The sequence below is a fragment of the Kogia breviceps genome, chromosome 11, assembly GCF_026419965.1.
Source record: "Kogia breviceps isolate mKogBre1 chromosome 11, mKogBre1 haplotype 1, whole genome shotgun sequence".
Lineage (NCBI taxonomy): Eukaryota > Metazoa > Chordata > Mammalia > Artiodactyla > Physeteridae > Kogia > Kogia breviceps.
Window position 1 is genome coordinate 78,448,877 of NC_081320.1, and position 18,370 is coordinate 78,467,246.

Consider the following 18,370-nt stretch of genomic DNA (forward strand, 5'->3'; position numbering starts at 1 on the left):
GGTTGCAAACTTTGCTTATTGCTGGAGATCTCATTTCATCTGGTCCAATCTTCTCATTTCATCTAGGGCAGTCTTTTATTTTGCATTTTTCCTGCTATTCAGTAGAATTAGGACTACGGAAATCTGACTTTGTTGAATTCAAGTAAGTGTTCTTTTATTATTCCCTATATCCACTTTGATGAAAAGCCTCTCATAGAATGTTTAGTAGACTCTTGGCATTCATAGTTGATATAAGTGAAAGTCCATGTGATGTAGTGATTAGTAATTTTCCTGAGGTAGGAATTTAAATTATACCACACTGCAAGGTTGCTGGATGGGAAACTGTCACTTAACTAGTGATGATTGTGGACAGTGACCTTGCATCCTCATTTAATTGCAGCTCTCTGAGGGGCACAGAAATTCTGGTAGGTTAGGAGCTGAACTTGCTGATGCAAAGGATCTGTAAAGGGAGAAGCAAAAGTACTCTACGTTAAAAGAAAGATCAGTTTTTAGAGGTATGGTTTTAGCCTAATGACAAATTATAGATATAATTATATATATATGTATATAATATAATAATAGTATAATTTTGTATTTGTTTTCATGAGAAGTTACATTGAGAATCAGAGTTACCTGTAAGAGCTAGCAGGGATGACTTTGTATTAAAGGTTTTAAGAACTTGGACACACTTTTATGATGCATATTCAAATATCTGTAGAGCTCAAATTTTCATTGCTCTTCTGGCTGTCATACAGAATGACTAAAGAAAAAAACGTAGCCATTCCCTTAGTGAAGCCTCCTTTATTGTGAGTGATTCCTTACTGGAACCTGTTTCCACATACATGTAGAGTTATAGATTCTGTTAGCAAGAGAAGGGTGTAGGAACAGAGGATTAGTGGTGAGAGTTGATGATTATTACTATGGATTTATTCATTACCATGTATCTGGGCCAGGGTAAAGGAAAGTATTACAAATTCTCTTCTTTTGCCGTGACCTTGGTCCTTTCATGAATTAGAGTTCCTCACTATGAGGGATAAGTGAGTATGGGGTATACTTAATGATCAAAAAATAGATACATTGCAGTGTATTCTCTATCTAAGTTAAGAATCTCCCTGTCCTTGGGAGATTGGTTCAAGATAGTGGGGTAGAAGGACGTGCGCTTACTCCCTCCTGCTAGAGCACAGGAATCACAACTAACTGCTGAACAATCATTGATAGGAAGACACTGAAACTCACCAAAAAAGATACCCCACGTCCAGAGACAAAGGAGAAGCCACAATGAGATGGTAGAAGGGGTGCAATCACAATAAAATACAATCCCATAACTGCTGGGTGGGTGACTCACAAACTGGAGAACACTTATACCACAGAAGTCCACCCACTGGAGTGAAGGTTCTGACCCCCAAGTCAGGCTTCCTAACCTGGGGGTCCGGCAACGGGAGGAGGAATTCCCAGAGACTAAGACTTTGAAGCCTAGTGGGATTTGATTGCAGGACTTTGACAGGACTGGGGTAAGCAGAGACTCCACTCTTGGAGGGCACACACAAAGTAGTGTGCATATCAGGACCCAGGGGGAAGGAGCAGTGACCCCATAGGAGACTGAACCAGAGCTACCTGCTAGTGTTGGAGGGTCTCCTGCAGAGGCAGGGGGTAGCTGTGGCTCACAGTTGGGACAAGGACACTGGAAGCAGAAGTTCTGAGAAGTACGCCTTGGCGTGAGGCCTCCCAGAGTCCACCATTAGCCCCGACAAGAGCCTGTTGGCTCCAGTGCTGGGTCGCCTCAGGCCAAACAACCAACAGGGAGTGAACTCAGCCCCACCCATCAGCAGACAAGCAGACAAGCATTAAAGTTTTACTGAGCTCTGCCCACCAGAGCAACACCCAGCTCTACCCACCACCAGTCCCTCCCATCAGGAAGCTTGCACAAACCTCTTAGATAACCTTATCCAAGGGCAGACAGCAGAAGCAAGAAGAACTGTAATCCTGCAGCCTGTGGAATGAAAATCACAGAAAGATAAACAAAATGAAAAAGCAGGGGACTATGTACCAGATGAAGAAACAAGATAAAACCCCAGAAGAACAACTAACTGAAGTGGAGATAGGCAACCTTACAGAAAAAGAATTCAGAATAATGATAGTGAAGATGATCCAGGACTTGGAAAAAAATGGAGGCAAAGATCAAGAAGTTGCAAGAAATGTTTAACAAAGACCTAGAAGAATTAAACAGAGGTGAACAATATAATAACTGAAATGGAAAATACACTAGAAGGAATCAATAGCAGAAAACTGAGGTGGAAGAATGGATAAGTGACCTGGAAGACAGAATGGAGGAAATCACTGCCACAGAACAGAATAAGGAAAAAAGAATGAAAAGAGATGAAGACAGCCTAAGGGACCTCTGGGACGACATGAAACACACCAACATTCGCATTATAGGGGTCCCAGAGGGAGGAGAGAGAGAGAAAGGACCTGAGAAAATATTTGAAGAGATTATAGTCGAAAACTTACCTAACATGGGAAAGGAAATAGCCACCCAACTCCAGGAAGCGCAAGAGTTCCAGGTAGGATAAACCCAAGGAGATGCACGCTGAGACATATAGTAATCAAATTGTCAAAAACTGAAGACAAAGAAAAATTATTGAAAGCAACAAGGGAAGAATGTCAAATAACATACAAGGGAACTCCCGTAAGGTTAACAGCTGATTTCTCAGCAGAAACTCTACAAGCCAGAAGGGAGTAGCATGATATATTTAAAGTGATGGAAGGGAAGAACCTACAACCAAGATTACTCTACCCAGCAAGGATCTCATTCAGTTTCGACAGAGAAATCAAAAGCTTTACAGGCAAGCAAAAGCTAAGAGAATTCAGCAGCACCAAACCAGCTCTACAACAAATGCTAAAGGAACTTCTCTAAGTGGGAAACACAAGAGAAGAAAAGGACCTACAAAAACAAACCCAAAACAATTAAGAAAATGGTCATAGGAACATACATATCAATAATTACCTTAACTGTGAATGGATTAAATGCTCCAACCAAAAGACACAGGCTGGCTGAATGGCTACCAAAACAAGACCTGTATATATGCTGTCTACAAGAGACCCTCTTCAGACCTAAGGACACATACAGACTGAAAGTGATGGGATGGCAAAAGATATTCCACGCAAATGGAAATCAAAAGAAAGCTAGAGTAGCAATACTCACATCAGATAAAATAAACTTTAAAATAAAGAATGTGGGCTTCCCTGGTGGCGCAGTGGTTGAGAGTCCGCCTGCCGATGCAGGGGACATGGGTTCATGCTCCAGTCCGGGAATATCCCACATGCCGCGGAGCGGCTGGGCCCGTGAGCCATGGCCGCTGAGCCTGCGCATCCGGAGCCTGAGCTCCGCGAAGGGAGAGGCCACAACAGTGAGAGGCCCGCGTACTGCAAAAAATAAATAAATAAAGAGAGAAAGAAAGAAAGAAAGTAATGTTACAAGAGACAAGGAAGGACATGACATTATGATTAAGGGATCAATCCAAGAAGAAGATATAAGTTATAAATATATATTCACCCAACATAGGAGCACCTCAATACATAAGGCAACTGCTAACAGCTATAAAAGAGGAAATAGACAGTAACACAGTAATAGTGGGGAACTTTAACAGCTCACTACACAAGTGGACAGATCATCCAGACAGAAAATTAATAAGGAAACACAAGCTTTAAATGACACAACAGACCAGATAGATTTAGTTGATATTTATAGGACATTCCATCCCAAAACAGAAGCTGACACTTTCTTCTCAACTGCACACAGAACATTCTCCAGGATAGATCACATCATGGGTCACAAATCAAGCCTTGGAAAATGTAAGAAAATTGAAATCATATCAAGATCTTTTCCGACCACAATGCTATGAGATTAGAAATAAATTACAGGGAAAAAAATGTAAAAAAGACAAACACATGGAGGCTAAACAATATGTTACTAAATAACCAAGAGATCACTGAAGAAAAAGAGAAAATCAAAACATACCTAGAGACAAATGACAATGAAAACATGACAATCCAAAACCTATGGGATGCAGCAAAAGCAGTTCGAAGAGGGAAGTTTATAGCAATACAGTCCTGCCTCAAGAAACGAGAAAAGCTCAAATAAACAATCTAACCTTACACCTAAAGGAACTAGAGAAAGAAGAACAAAGAAAACGCAAAGTTAGCAGAGGGATAGAAAACATAAAGATCAGAGCAAAAATAAATGGAATAGATACAAAACAGTAACAAAGATAGTAAAACTAAAGCCTGGTTCTTTGTGAAGATAAACAAAATTTATAAACCTTTAGCCAGACTCATCAAGAAAAAGAAGGAGAGGACTCAAATCAATAAAATTAGAAATGAAAAATGAGAAGTTACAACAGACACTGCAGAAATACAAAGCACCCTAAGAGACTACTGCAAGCAAATGTATGCCAATAAAATGGACAACTTGGAAGAAATGGACAAATTCTTAGAAAGGTATAACCTTCCAAGACTGAACCAGGAAGAAACAGAAAATATGAACAGAGCAGTCACAAGTAATGAAATTGAAACTGTGATTAAAAACCTTCCAAGAAACAAAAGTCCAGGACCAGATGGCTTCACAGGTGAATTCTATCAAACATTTAGAGGAGAGCTAATGCCCAGCCTTCTCAAACTCTTCCAAAATATCGCAGAGGATGGAACACTCCCAATCTCATTCTGTGAGGCCTACACCACCCTGATGGTCCAAAACTGGACAAAGATGATACACAAAAAGAAAATTACAGACCAATATCACTGATGAAGATAGATGCAAAAATCTGAACAAAATACTAGCAAACAGAATCCAACAACACCATGGCGTATGATTAAAAGGATCATATACCATGATCAAGTGAGATTTACCCAGGGATGCAGTGATTCTTCATTATACGCAAATCAATCAATGTGGTACACCATGTTAACAAATCGAAGAATAAAAACCAAACAATCATCTGAATAGATGCAGAAAAAGCTTTTGACAAAATTCCACACCCATTTATGATAAAAACTCTCCAGAAAGTGGGCATAGAGGGAACCTACCTCAATATAATAAAGGCCATATACGACAAACCCACAGCAAACATCATTCTCAATGGTGAAAAACTGAAAGCATTTCCTCTAAGATCAGGAAGAAGACAAGGATGTCCACTCTCACCACTGTTATTCAACATAGTTTTGGAAGTCCTAGCCACGGCAGTCAGAGAAGAAAAAGAAACAAAGGGAATCCAAATCAGAAAAGAAGAAGTAAAACTGTCACTGTTTGCAGATGACATGATACTATACATAGATAATCCAAAAGATGCCACTAAAAAACTACTAGAGCTAATCAATGAATTTGGTAAAGTTGCAGGATACAAAATTAATGCACAGAAATCGCTTGCATTCCTATGCACTAACAATGAAATATTAGAACGAAATTAAGGAGAAACAATCTCATTCACCATTGGAACAAAAATAATAAAATACAAAGGAAGAAACCTACCTAAGGAGGTAAAAGACCTGTACTCAGAAAACTATAAGACACTGGTGAAAGAAATAAAAGATGACACAAACAGAAGGAGAGATATACCATGTTCTTGGATTGGAAGGATGAATATTATGAAAATGACTATACTACCCAAAGCAATCAACAGATCCAACGCAATCCCTATCAAATTACCAATGGCATTTTTTACAGAACGAGAATAAAAATCTTAAAGTTTGTATGGAGACACCAAAGACCCCAAATAGCGAAAGCAGTCTTGAGGGAAAAAAACGAAGCTGGAAGAATGAGACTTCCTGACTTCAGACTATACTACAAAGCTACAGTAATCAAGACAAAGTGGTACTGGCACAACAACAGAAGTACAGATCAGTGGAACAGTGTGGCGAGAATTGTCCTCTGAGGAATGCGCCATTAAGACCCTCATAAGCCTCATGGCCCGATTGTACTCTCCTTGGTATGCATCCTGGACTTTATGGTATGAACGTAAAAGAGGAGATGGCCTTTGGCCAGCTTGCTCCAGAGACCTGCTCAGTTACTGGGAGTCCCTGGTTGTTCCCTAAAGCTTGGAAAAGCAACCCTGGAGGGGAAGTTGGTGGCTTTGTGGAACAAGCAGTAAACCCGCTGATGCAGATACGATGGTGACTAGCCGAGATGGAAGCCCAGTTCTATAGAAAAATGTCTATGCAAAGTCCCTGCTTCAAAATGTCTATGCAAAGTCCCTGCTTTACAATGCCTATGCAAAGTCCCTGCTTTACAATGACTATGCACAGTCCCTGCTTTAGGGGTATATATATGGCTATGCTTTGCTATTAAATTTGCCTTGCAGCCATCCATTGTTTGTGCCCTTCTGATCCCATACCTTGGTGCTTTCAGTTCCCTATCCCCTCTCGTCGATTGTTGCTGCACTTTGAGGACCCGCCGCGGCTGGTGGCAGAACAGGATAGAAAGCCAAGAGATAAACGCATGCACCTATGGTCAACTAATCTATGACAAAGGAGGCAGGAATATACAATGGAGAAAAGACAGCCTCTTTAATGAGTGGTGCTGGGAAAACTGGACTGCTACCTATAAAAGAATGAAATTAGAACACTCCCTCACATCATACACAAAAATAAACTCAAAGCGAATTAGAGACCTAGATGTAAGACCAGACACTATAAAACTCTTAGAGGAAAACAAAGGAAGAACACTCTTTGACATAAATCACAGCAAGATCTTTTTTGATCCACCTCCTAGAGTAATGGAAATAAAAACAAAGGTAAACAAATGGGACCTAGTGAAACTTAAAAGCTTTTGCAAAGCAAAGGAAACTAGAAACAAGACAAAAAGACATCCCTCAGAATGGGAGAAAATATTTGCAAATGAATCAATGGACAAAGGATTAATCTCTAAAATATATTAACAGCTCATGCAGCTCAATATTTAAAAAAAAAACAACCCAATCCAAAAATGGGCAGAAGACCTAAATAGACATTTCTCCAAAGAAGACATACTGATGGCCAAGAGGCACATGAAAAGCTGCTCAACATCACTAATTATTAGAGAAATGCAAGTCAAAACTACAGTGAGGTATCACCTCACACCGATTAGAATGGGCATCCTTCAGAAAATCTACAACAACAAATGCTGGAGAGGCTTGGAGAAAAGCGAACCCTCTTGCAGTGTTGGTGGGTATGTAAGTTGATACAGCCACTATGGAGTACAGTATGGAGGTTCCTTAAAAAACTAAAAATAGAATTACCATATGACCCAGCAATCCCACTAGTGGGCATATACCCAGAGAAAACCATAATTCAAAAAGACACATGTATTCTAGTGTTCATTGCAGCAGTATTTACAATAGCCAAGTCATTGGGAGCAGCCTAAATGCATATCGACAGCAGAATGGATAAAGAAAATGTGATACATATATAGAATGGAATATTACTCAGCCATTAAAAGGAATGAAATTGGGTCATTTGTAGAAATGTGGATGGACCTAGATACTGTCATACAGAGTGAACTCAGAAAGAGAAAAAGATATATCGTATATTAACGCATATTTGTGGAATATAGAAAAATGGTATAGATGAACTGGTTTGCAAGGCAGAAATAGAGAAAGATGTGGAGAACAGATGTATGGACACCATGAGGGGAAAGAGGGGGTGGGGTGGTGGTGGTGCTGGTATGAATTGGGAGATTGGGATTGACATATATACACTGAGATGTATAAAATAGATAGCTGATAAGAACCTGCTGTATAAAATAAATAAATAAAATTTAAAAAACGATAAAAGAATCTTCCTGTCCTTTTTCAACTATATTGTCTTTAGGTCAAGCAGACTTTTAAACCTTCAGCTTCAAAAAGGACTGAAACCATGAAATCTAAGTTCTTATTATGAAACAAGTTTACCTTAGTTAATCGTGTTTTCAAAACTATCATCCTTCCTTGTAGTCTTACAAGATATATGATTCTGTAAGTATTCTTCCAGTTGTTAGGCTTGTTGCTTTTCCTACTCCATGGACTCCTTCCCTTCTTCCTTGAACTGTGTAAAGGTCTCTTATGGTGCTTAAGAATGGGTTCAGGAGCTCCACTGCCTGGCTTTATATCCCGGAGTGCCACTTACTATCTGTATGACCTTGAGCAAGTTTCTTAACCTTTCTGCTTTAGTTTCTTCATCTATAAAATGAGAAGAAGAATAATTCCTATCTTATAGAGTTGTTAGGATTAAAAGTAATGCTTTGAGTTACATAGAAGAGTGCCTGAGATGCAGTAAGTGCTCAGTTATCACCATCATCATAACTGTCCTCTTCTTTCTCCTCCTACTTGGTCACTAAGATATGTCACTATTTCTTTCTAGTCCCTAGAGCATTGATTTCTCATTTCCCACTGGCACTGACACCATTCTAGACCTAGACCGTGATATTACTACCTCACGCCACAGTTTCCAAGAGAGCTTCACGTTAACTCCTCTTGCCTCTAACACGTCCTTTGTGCTTGTGTTTTTCAGTACATGGTAACAGTTTCATATTGTCACCTCCCTATTCCAAGAGCATACAGCACTTTTTCAGTAACTTGTTTTATCAAGCCCAGACTCCTCTGTCTGACTCTGGCTTAACATTACTCTCTTGTTCCATTCAGGCTAATTTCATATTTTCTCATTTACATCATACACTTGGACATTTGCTCATGTTTTTCCTTCAGGCTTTATTCCCTTCATGCCCTTATCCTTCTACTTACTATTTCTTTCCTACCTGTACTTCAAGAATTGTAATGTTTCTAAGAAGCCTTTCTGGCATTTAAGAACTGAGCTTGGGTAGGAACAGCATTGGTAAAACTGGGAGAGACTTAGAGTACAAAGACAGGTTGATTTAGAGATCGGAGTATAGATTGGGGTTCAGGGCCTTTAAATTCAAGAAGAGTAAGGATTGAGAAGTGGAGGGATGTGAAGTGAGTGACAACTGAGAGCAAAGCAGTGTTGAAAATCTGAATGTCATTCAGGTTTGTGACAGACCAGGGCGGATCCAGATGGATCAGATGGTTTTTAAGGTCTGCATGGCCAGTCAAGATAGTGCATATCTGAACTGACAGGAGCCAGTGATGTTCAGATGAGGAACAGGTATTAAGTATCTGAAGTAGTTGGTATTGGCGTCTTAGGGACTGGAAGATTGGGGACATAACCGGTTCAAATAGAGCCCCTGGTTAGCCTAGAATATTAAGATCGGTACAGGGTGACAGCAAAACTGAATTTGCTGAGCCACGGAACAACGTATATTACCTTCTGGCTAAGATTAGAACTGGGTTGTGAGAATATTGCTATATTCAGGCAACTTGATAGGCTCCCTCGACAGAGGTGTAAGGATGGAGTGACCACCATTAATCTGACCAATAAAGCCTCAGTGATTTCAGTGTGCTTAGCATATGTCCCATATTACTTTACTCCTAATTAAGGACCCTACTGTCTTGTATGGTTGTGATTGACTTATGTGAATCTCTTTTTCTGTGTCTATATCAGATGAGTATCATTTTTAAATTAGAGCTTTACTGGGGTATGATTAACATTCAGCTGCATATAAAGTATGCAGTTTGATAAGTTTGAAATATGTATACACCTGTGAAATCATTACCACAATTAAGATAATGGACATATTCATCATCTTCAGAAGTTTCCTTGTACCCTTCTTTCCCTCTCTGCCCTTCTCCCACCCTCCCACATCCACTGATTTACTTTGTCACTGTAGATTAGTTCTTATTTTCTAGATTTATTTTTATTTTTAATTGAAGTAGAGTTGATTTACAGTGTTGTGCCAGTCTCTCCTGTACAGCAAGTGACTCAGTTTTATACATACATATTCTTTTAAAAAATTTTTTTATTGTAGAAGTATTTAAATGGAATCATATAGTATGAACTCTTTTTGTCTGGCTTCTCTCACTCAGAGTATTTATTTTTTTACTATAATTATTTTGAGTGTGTCAATAGTTCATTCCTTTCTATTGCTGAAGAGTTATTTCATTGTATGGATATACTTCAATTGTTTATCCATTCACCTTTTGAGGGACGTTTGGCTGTTTCCGTTTTTGGCTCTTGTAAATAAAAATGGGATGAATATTTGTGTACAAATCTTTGTGTGCACATAATGCCTTAAATATATATATATATTTTTGTTTTTTAGGAGTGGAATCACTGGCAGGAGTTTTATGGCAGAAGTATGTTTAGCTTTTTTTTTTTTAAAGCAATTGCCAGACCATTTTCCAAAGTAGTTGTACCGTTTTACATTTCCTACAGACTGAGTTTCAGTTCTTCATCCTTGCCACATTTGGTATGGTCACTCATTTTAATTTTAGTTTATTCTAGTGGGTGTTTAGTGGTAGCTCACTGTAGTTTTAATTTGCCTCTCCTTAATGACTAACTGATGTAGAGCCTTCTTTTGTGTGCTTTTTGCCATCCCGGTGTATTTTTTGATGAAAGTATCTGTTCACGTATTTTCCTATTTAAAAAATTTTTTAAAATTATAGTAACATAAAATCTACCATCTTAACTACTTTTAACCATTTATATAGTAGTGTTAAGTGCATTCACATTGTTGTGCAACCAATCTTCAGAATTCTTTTTGTCTTGTTAAACAGTTACCTATATTTTTTAACGTATTGGGTTGTTTTGAAATTTCTTTATATATTCAGATATAAATCCTTTATCAGATATATGCTTTTTCTTTATATATTTAGATATAATTACCTTTGTCAGATATATGCTTTACAGATATTTTCTCCCAGTCTGTGTTTTGTCTTTTCAGTTTACTGTGCATCTTGAAACTGTCCGTGATGGGAATGATTTACTCCACATTAATAATCAGGACTTTATTTTTTGTTGATTGTCTGTACTCAAGAAAAGTAATGGGGAAAGGTTAATAAGGCAGATGAAACTTAAAATTATGTTATGTCTGTAACCTTTACACTGTGACAAGCACAAAAAAATGAGGAAAGAAATATGCTTTCTAGTATTTGAAAAACTATATAAGCAAAGAAGTCATTCAAGTCATTGTTGAATGAGTGAAATTCAGACATACGTCTTCATTATTTCACTCTTGTCATTTGCAGCCATTGCTTGGCTGTGGGTTAAAGAGTTCAGCTACCATCAATGAAAGCCTTCTGGGACAATCAATTGCCTAAGCTGACTTTGCAGTAAAGAGTATTTTATATTTTTTCATTGTCAGTTGTGTGATACGTCTCTCTTTATTTCAGTAAAAATTATAATAAGCTTATGTACATATGTATACAGTTTTTTCCTGCAGAGCCATTTGTTAAACATTTACTGGCCACACACTAAATAGTAAGCATTAAGGGAAATATTTCTAGACTCACATAGCTTGAGTCAAGAAAGAAAAATGAAGTTCTGAAGCAAAGTCATTGTATGGGTGATCAGAGAACCAATGTAAAGCTGAGACCAGAGGAGGAAAAGGATGGGATGAGTAGTCGGGAGAGAAAATGAAAGGCATAATACACAGAAGGTCAGATCAATTCTCTTACCACTAAAGACACAGAGGGATGTGAGTTGTTTCTTGTAGATTATTTGTTTTGCTCTGATTTGACTTGGTCTTACCATTTTTATGTATGTAATAGTCTGTTAATGGTATTGAAGGGGAATGTTAAGAGCTCATATATTATTAATGTTACATTAGCAACTTCAAATAAGCCTTGAATATTTCCAAATATAATTTTCCTTCAAACCAAATACTTTTTAACATTTAAAATTGGAACACAGGGGGACTTCCCTGGCGGTCCAGTGGTTAAGACTCCATGCTTCCACTGCAGGGAGCATGGGTTTGATCCCTGGTTGGTGAGCTAAGATCCTGCATGCTGTGCAGCATGGACCCCCACCAAAATAAATAAATAAATAAATAAATAAATAAATAAATAAATAAAATAACAGTGGAACACAGAACAATGATGTGTTCCCTGTTATCTTCTAGAAGTTGCATCATTATTTATCTATATATTGCTTTTTAATCTGTACACATGTTTACCATAATTACTAGATTTCTTTCAAAAGTTTTTTTTTTCCCAGAATAACTTGATTTTGAATCTGATGATTAAGTTAAACATTTTTTTGTTTTGTAGCCATGCAGGGTATACGTACTGTGGGTCTTGTGCTGCTCATGCTTACAAACAAGTGGATCCATCTATTACGTAAGTAATATAGTTAGATACCATTTTGATTAGGTGGTTGGGAATTATAATTGCTTTGTCACTGAAGTAATTTGTTTTACATACTTATTATATACTTGATTTCATTAAGAGTTTGACTTTATAAATTTGATTATACCTTATATAGGTTATGAAAAGCTTTAATACTATTTTTCATTATCTGAACATTTAGTTTCTACCTTCCCTTTGTTTGGGAAAATGTTTGGTTCTGGAAGTGTTAGAAGGTTAATACAGTATTGTGATTTATACGAAATATATATTTGGTCATTTAGATAACCAAAATATATTTCACATATATATTTAGTCTTTTTCCACAGTTACTGGCTTACAGCTCCCAAAACCCTTGGAATTTCCTAAGTGGTGAGAATGGCAAAGGTGTCTCTTGTATGTTAATAAGGTGACTTTCGGACCCCACCTAAGCATGGGGCTGGTTGCCAGGATAACCAACCTTGTGTTTAGAGGGTTGGAATTTTCATTCCCACTCCCTGACCTCCCCTGGGGAGGGGAGAGAGTCTGGAGGTTGAATCAGTTGCCATCATGACTATGTAATAAAGCCCCCATAGAAACCCAAAGGGACAGGGTTCGGAGAGCTTCCAGGTTGGTGAACACGTGCAGATTTGGGGAGAGTGGCCCTCCTGCAGAGGGCATGGAAGGTCCTGGCTCTTTCCCCTTGCCTTGCCCTATGCACCTCTTCCATCTGGCTGTTGCTAAGTTATATCTTTTTATAGTAAACTGGTGACCTAGTAAGTGAAATATTTCTCTGAGTTTTATGAGCTGCTGTAGCAAATTAAACCTCTGATTTGTAACCGGTCTGTCAGAAGTACAGGTAACAACCTGGACTTATGATTGGCCTCTGAATTGAAATTCAAGGAGGTGGTTGTTGGAATCGCCAATCTGTAACTGGTTGGTCAGAAGCACAAGTGACAACCTGGGCTTGCGACTGGTATCTGAGGTGGGGGATGGGTGTGGGTGTGGGGATGTTTTTTGTAGGACTGAACCCGTAACCTGTGGAATCTGATGCTATCTCAAGGTAGATAGCGTCAGAATTGAGTGTGCCCCTCTTCCACTCACATGAATGCACACAGTGGAATTGGGTCCAGGAACATTAACAGTTAAATATTTTGTTTTTTAAAATTTTCTTTGAAAACCTGGAGATGAATACTTTTAAGAAAAATTCAAAGCCCTTTGTTCTATTTTTATCACTTTATAATTGAAAATTCTTTATTGTACATGCTAGGTTGTGTTTAATGAATGAAGAATAATTTCTCATTGACAGAATAAGGTACCTGAGTTATTTTAGAATCTGACAATGAATTTAATATGGTTTTTGAAGTATATTAGCTCTTAATAATTTAATGACAGCTCTGAAATTAGCTTACAAAATCTTTCTGTCAAATTGAGTCTGAGTCGTATACTACTCTCTAAAATGAGAAATTTGTGAACTTTAAAAGCTTAGTATACCACTCTTTAAAATAAGAAACTTGTGAAATTTCAAGTTTCTGCTGGAATTAGCCACCCAAATTACTTAATTTGCCGCATTTTATTTAAATAGTTAATTCACTACATGTGAACCAATGTCAGGTTCTAGTCTATATTGCCAGTTGTACATACACTGTGTGAATAGGTGAAACTGATCATTTTAATTCTGTCAAATGTTGATTGTTAGGTTAGACGCGTACTAGTAGAGATGAAGTATAATCATTCAGAAGTAACTCACAACGGCCATGAGTTTAAAAAGAAAATCTCACCCACAGCCTACTCCTTTATGAGCAATTAGTTCAAATTGTTAAAGCAAAAAAGCTGCTCTTTTGTTTTTATGTAGTATGCTCTGCACATGTTATCAGGTGTTTATTGAAAATTATTTTTTAGTAAGTTTTTAATAATAAATAAAATGATAATATTGCCAGATTGATGAGGTTTTGGTGAGCTCCGCCTCCTTTATGATGTTTTGATGCACATCTTTAACAAATAGTTCATAATACATATTTAATGTATAATTTTAACTTGTTTCATGAATAAGAGTAAAATTGAAATTAGATTGTAAAGCTTTTCAGAAGCTTCCTTTATTTGACCCTGGGCCTATAAACCAGCCATAATCAAGGCTAGTTTATATAACAGCCCTTTCCAAACCTTTTTCTGTTTGGCAAAACTTTTATTGATGATGATGTGCTAAAAGGGTTCCCCTGAATTAAATTTGGCCTAGGAATATATAGAGAGCCTATATTGATATAAGTGGAAATTGTGTGTTAAATAAGTTGATGGACAGTGAGAATGGAAAGGAAAAAAATAATAAGGGAAGAGAGTCAAGGACTAAGAAGGTGACAATAAAGGAAATCAGTAAAAAGAAATGTGAATGATGGATGATGATGTGATCAGTTTATTTTTATAATTAGTATATAGTAATTGAATTCTGAATAAATAAGTGTGAAGGTCTCAGTGTTAAAAATAATCATGGATAGTCTTGTTGTATTCTCTTGGAAGTGGCCCTCCCTGAGATTTGCAATATCTTCATAGTTCTTTAAGAAAATAGAGAAAACATCCTTTTGGGAATAATAAGTATAGAGAAAAAATAACAGCCCAAGAGAGAAGGATAAATTTGATACCACTAGCTTCCATTCTTCTTTCCCTTTCCCATTCTCTACGTGTCAACCAGGATCATCTTTTGTCCTTAAAGTTTGAATGGATCTTTTACCTTTGCATGGTTTTGTAACATCTTGCATGAACATTTGGAAAATATTTGTTCATTGAGTCATGCAGATCTTTCAAATGTTGACATTTCATCATACGATGTAAAAAAAAATCACATTTGTTAATATCACCATTAATTTCATGAGAAAAATTTTTAATTATTGGGAAGCTTTTTGCAAAAGTCTAATTTTCACTTAAAAGTTTCAATTTTATCATTGGCAACAAATACGTCAAATATTTTCTTTGAAGTGTCAGGCTCATTTTGTTCATTTTCTAAAAAATTTCTGCCGGATACCTAAATTGGATTAACCACAATTTGTCTACAGTCATTTTTTGAAGTAAAAATTGTGTTCCATGGAAAAAAGTCTACTTCAGCTCATAACTCAGAATCACACAGATGCTTTTTCCTTGAGACATACTTCTGTATGCAGTAGAAGTGCTTTATGTGTTTATCACCACAAATTGAATGCATTTTGTCATACAGAATATTTTTATAAAACTGTACTCGAAGTTCAAAATTTAATGAAATTAAATGAAAGTGGCTTAAAAAAATTACAGCATGGGTGAAGGTGAAGAATACATGACTACTAGTACATTTTGATTCCGTTACCTTGATTGTAGCCAGCAGTATACCCAGTCTTACTTTTGTACTACAAGTGCAAATGTTAGCATGTTGAAAAGGCAAATAACTTCTTTATATTATTATGAAAATAGTTTTGATTTTGTGGACTCCTTGAGAGGTTCTTGTGAATTCACAGTTCACACTTGGAGAACTGCTGTGATTCAGGGTGATTGGATTTATATTGTGGATAAGGTATTGGAGAAGGCATCTCTGGGGAAATGATTTTTAAGCCAAGCAAAAGAAACAATTACACGTGAAGAAGTTTTGAAATAGGCAAAGGTATTCTTGTCATCAAGGAACTGCGAGACCAGTGTGCATAAAGTACTGAGATCCAAGGGGGGAAGAATAACACAAGAAGGGGCCAGTTGATATGAGACTTCAGAACCCATTTTAAGGATTTTGTATTTTATCCTCTGACCAAGAAAAGCCATTGAAAGACTTTTTAAGCAGGGAAGTGATATGGTCTGATTCATGTTTTAGAAAGAGTACCCGGACTGTTTAAGGAATTTTTAAAATTATACATTTAATTAAGTTCTTTCCCATATTTAGAGTTGCAAAGTCTTTTCCTGTTACTAAAACTTTAATTAAAAACCGGAACTCAGGATGTAACTTAGATAGTAACTTGGTTTTGATTCATATCTTTCAGAAAACCTTGCAGGGCAGAAAAAGAATGCCAAAAGGAATCTTCTTTGGGGCCACATGACATTTTATTCTTTAGTTAAAATATCTCCACTTAACCATGAAACACTTTAAAAAAATTACTTGTGTTCCATTATTTAGTATAAGTAGTTGAATATTTATGAGAACAGACACTCAGGTAACTCATGTGTTAGGTGTACAGACTATATAGTCCTCGTAGTAACTCCACAAATGTGGATTCTCTGGAGGTATTATTATATGTGAACTACATTTATTTCTGAAAGAATGCCTACTGATTTTTTTTCTATTTTTTTATATTAAATGTTTCTTTTACATGTATGGCGACAGTGATTATATGCCAATATTTTAAAGTTACTCTTTTAAGACAAAGAACTTTGTAATTAATTAAAGCGAGAGAAAGTGACATTACTTCCGATGTCTATATTACATTTCTCTCCAAAATATTTGTATGGTCTTGGTGTTTATGGATCTAGCAATCTACGGGGAAAAAATGCATTATCTTTTATTTACACTATTAATTTTCTTATAGCATATAGCTTACACAGAGACTCATTCTGAGATTACTACTTGTTCAATGTCCAGTTTCTTTTTTCTTCTTTTCATTGATACCTAGCCTTTTTTGGTTTGTTTTTGGGTATATCACTTTTAAGGGTTTTATATTGATGGGACCTAAATCTCTTTTTTCCTATTATTTCTCTTAACTAAATGTGGAACTTCACTCTGTTGCTTTTGGATGAGTTTCAACCTTTGCGTACACAATTGGGTAATTCAGACTGATGGGACCTCTTTTCCCCACCAGACTTCATCTTTTCGTCTAGGTTGGGTCTGACAAAAAGTCAAGCAAGATGAGTAGTCACGTATTAGATGAGGCAGTTAGGCATTCGAAGCTGACCTCAGGCCTTTATTTCTGGAGTAACACTCATCTTTTAGCCACTATTAGAAGAACCTTGTTATACTTAGCTATGAAATATATCTATGCCTAGATTGATTTTTTAAAGTCATTTCATATTTTAATTATATATTCTGAATTTCCCAGGAGTGTTCTGATTTTAAATATTCTGTCCCTCTCTCTTTTCATAGAAATATATTCCTCAGTCATAAAAATGCTTTTTTTTCTTACTTGATTCTTGATTCATATAATACCTATCTTTAAGCTAGTTTCCTAAGCACTCAGATTTACCATTTTCTATATCCCTCATTAAACTTTAATTTTAAAAATGTGGTGATATTTATGTGCTGTTAAGATACGAGAACTTAGTGGTATCTTTTGTTCATTTAGGAATCTATAGATCTGATTTTTTTTTCTTAAATGGTTATTGAGTTGATCATAGAGATGATGACAAGAATTGAGTATTAGCAGGGGAGGTGAGGAAAGGGATTATGTTTCTGACTAGAAATGGCCTGTGAGTGAAGTCTTAAATGTGGGCTCTGAGTGACATCTTGAGGATTGAAACATCATGAGGAGATTTTGGGACTAAACTGAGAATCACCTTATCCACATCTTTCTTGTCCACCCCCGCCCCCCAACACCCCATATAGCAAGTAAGATTACTGACAATAGGTTAATTTTCTTAGCGGTAATAGAATTCTGTCAAAATAAATATATTGCTAAAGCACACATTCCTTGGCCTGCAAGTTTTTGATGTGAAAGAGATATAGCTCTGTGTCTCAGTCTCTGTGTTCTTGTCCATTAGATGAGCAATGAGTAGCACTTAATTTTCTAGGTATGTAGCTTACATATATTCCTTTTTTTCTTATAGTTTTGGTTCTTTTGTGTCTGTAACTGTGTGTGTGTGTGTGTGTGTGTGTGTGTGTGTGTGTGTGTGGTGGGGAAAGTTTTGTTCATATGAATCTGGGAGAAAACATCGAAAATGGAGAGTTTGGAATTTAGATTGTAGAGATGTTTGAGATAAAATGAGAGTAAGTTAATTTTACTCTTGATGTTAAGATAAAAGGATTGTAAAGATTTAAGCTACAGTTCTTTTCTTTAGCCTACAGTGCAAATAACACATAATTAACTTTCTTTGTTTTTGAGAATGACTTCTACTTGAATGGGAACTGAGAAAGCTTATTACACAGAGTTCTCAACAAGATGCCTTTTTTCTCTGCCATGGAAGAAATGTGGAAATAGCTTTAACAGAATGCTTCTTTGTAATGATATTTTTGATTTTTAGAATTTATACTTTTATGTATTTTTACTAATGTTGTA

General features: G+C 36.7%; 1 protein-coding gene across 3 annotated transcripts in view; it reads left to right on the forward strand.

The window, feature by feature from the left end:
* The window catches only part of MEMO1 (mediator of cell motility 1), a 135,968-nt gene that overhangs the window by 76,152 nt on the left and 41,446 nt on the right, over window positions 1–18,370 (forward strand). For all 3 annotated transcript variants that reach the window (XR_010835589.1, XM_067007866.1, XM_059078754.2), the window contains one exon: window positions 12,105–12,173. Coding sequence is in view for 2 of the 3 variants with exons in the window: in XM_067007866.1 (XP_066863967.1) it covers window positions 12,105–12,173 (69 nt within the window). In the remaining variant the exon portion in view is untranslated. The remainder of the gene's footprint in view (window positions 1–12,104; window positions 12,174–18,370) is intronic.